The sequence below is a fragment of the Portunus trituberculatus genome, chromosome 5 (genome assembly GCF_017591435.1).
Source record: "Portunus trituberculatus isolate SZX2019 chromosome 5, ASM1759143v1, whole genome shotgun sequence".
Taxonomy (NCBI): Eukaryota; Metazoa; Arthropoda; class Malacostraca; order Decapoda; family Portunidae; genus Portunus; species Portunus trituberculatus.
The window spans coordinates 7,539,796-7,542,295 of record NC_059259.1 but is presented as its reverse complement, the minus strand read 5'-3'; the positions used below and the strand labels follow the sequence as shown (position 1 = coordinate 7,542,295).

At 49.0% G+C, this 2,500-nt stretch overlaps 1 protein-coding gene across 1 annotated transcript in view; it reads left to right on the top strand.

Annotated features, from left to right (window-relative positions):
• LOC123514379 overlaps positions 1–2,500 on the top strand; it is a 308,326-nt gene that overhangs the window by 285 nt on the left and 305,541 nt on the right. The window contains exon 1 of the mRNA XM_045272266.1: positions 1–211. This exon is cut by the window's left edge and continues 285 nt beyond it. Within this exon, the coding sequence (XP_045128201.1) occupies positions 1–211 (211 nt within the window). The remainder of the gene's footprint in view (positions 212–2,500) is intronic.

Sequence of the window (2,500 nt, the reverse complement as noted above, 5' to 3'; positions counted from 1 at the left end):
GACCTCACGGGGGCGCCGCCCCTGCCCTACACGGCAGATCTCACGCCCCTCAAGCCTGCTGAGAAGCGACGCAGGTTCTTCCAGCGCAAGCAGACCAACTCAGCGCCGGACAGCTTCGACGGGAACCTGCCGGGGCGCCGCGGCCCTGCCGTGTCCTACTGCCTGGACTCTGCCCTCAAGGTGCCCACGCTGCTGCCCTGGACCAATGCAGGTCAGTCCGCCTCTTCCCGCCACTTAGCCCCCCTGACACCCTTCCCCTCACCCTGTGTGTCTCCCCTCCTTCCCTCTTTCCCTCACCTTTGCTCCACCACACTCGGTGCACCGCGCACGCTGCGACACACTTTTCTGCACCCTTTCCTTTCCCTTCTCGTCCCCGCTCCCCTCCCCACAACCCGCCCCTTCCTCGCCCTTCAAACAGCGAGGTGTAAGCGTAATTAGCGAGGCCCAGAAGTGGAGGTGTCTCATGTAATCTATACCCTTGAAGGCGACCTCTCATTACTGCTCTCTCTCTCTCTCTCTCTCTCTCTCTCTCTCTCTCTCTCTCTCTCTCTCTCTCTCTCTCTCTCTCTCTCTCTCTCTCTCTCTCTCTCTCTCTCTCTCTCTCTCTCTCTGGCGTTGTTTCTATATCGTTAGTTGCAAGACACACACACACACACACACACACACACACACACACACACACACACACACACACACACACATCTTAATGTGTGGGGTGTGTTCACCTAGCAGTAAATAGGTACGGGATGTAACTGGAGGGGTTGTGGCCTCGCCTTCCCGGTGTGTGGAGTGTGTTGTGGTCTCAGTCCTACCCGAAGATCGGTCTATGAGCTCTGAGCTCGCTCCATAATGGGGAAGACTGGCTGGGTGACCAGCAGGCGACCGAGGTGAATTATACACACACACACACACACACACACACACACACACACACACACACACACACACACACACACACACACACACACACACACCTCGTCATTAAGGGATCCTGTACTCCTGCTTAACAAGAGGACAACTTGACCTACAGGAGAAGGCCACAAAGAAAACGAGGAGCGGAAAGAGTACCTAACAGGGCACACTATTATATACTTTTACCTTCACGTATCTTTTTGTGTATAATTTTCTTTTCACCTTTTTTTTCAGTCGATGGTTTTTCGTGGCAGTTCTTTTTGTTGGTGTTGTTCCTTTTAATGTCTCGTGTGTGTGTGTGTGTGTGTGTGTGTGTGTGTGTGTGTGTGTGTGTGTGTGTGTGTGTGTGTGTGTGTGTGTGTGTGTGTCTCATTGTTGTCGTTCCTTTGTTGGCTTGTTTTCTTTCGCGTTATTGTGTGTGCGTGGGAAAAGAGAGAGAGAGAGAGAGAGAGAGAGAGAGAGAGAGAGAGAGAGAGAGAGAGTTAAGCGGCCATTAATCATGCGAAGACATTCCTTTCCCTCTAAAGTCCCTTCCTCCTCCTCCTCCTCCTCCTCCTCCTCCTCCTCCTCCTCCTCCTCCTCCTCCTCCTCCTCCTCTTTCTCCTCCTCCTCCTCAAGTTACCTAGATACGAGAAAAAGAATCCTTCCTTTATGAGTCATTTAGAAGGAAGGAGAGAAGAAGGTTTACGAAGAAGAGGAAGAAGAAAATAACAGTTAACGATCAGAATAAAGAAGGAAGGAAACAAGGAAGAGGAGGAGAGAATAAATACGCTGATGGAAATATAAGTGGAACAAGGAGGAGGAGGAGGAGGAGGAGGAGGAGGAGGAGGAGGAGTCGAAAAGAAGAGAGGTGGAGGAAGAAGAGTAGTGGAAAGTGGAAGAAGTAAGAGGAGGAGGAAGAAGAGGAAAAAAAAGGAAAAGCAAGGAGGAGGAAGAGGAAAGGAAGAAGAAAAAGAGGAGGAAGAGGAATAAAAAGATAGGAAAGTGTATAAAAGAGAAGAAGAGGAGGGGAATGAAAGTAACATGAAGGAGGAAGAGGAAGAAGAAGAGGAGGAGGAGAAACAGTAGCACAAAGAGGAGGAAAAGGAGGAAAAAAAGAAAAAGATAGAGAACAAAAAAAGAGGAAGAGAAGAGGAGGAGGAGAAAAAATAAGAGAGAGTAGAAAAAGGAAAAAAAAAATGAAAATAGAGAGCAAGGAGGAGAAAGAAGAGAGAGAGAGAGAGAGAGAGAGAGAGAGAGAGAGTGAGTAGTAAATAAAGCCTTTTCAGGAACGTTCACAAAGAGTCAGTGTGGGAAGGTCTTTCAGCGACACACGAATCTCAATGGGCGTGTTTTGTCACTTTTATCCAACATCAATTGCGATCAGACGCCATGTTGGATCTTAAGGGATGAGGTGATTGGTTCGCACACACACACACACACACACACACACACACACACACACACACACACACACACACACACACACACACACACACACACACACACACACAAAAAAAAAAAGTGTTATGTCTGATTGGCCTTTAGAGAGAGAGAGAGAGAGAGAGAGAGAGAGAGAGAGAGAGAGAGAGAGAGGGTCTCTCTCTCT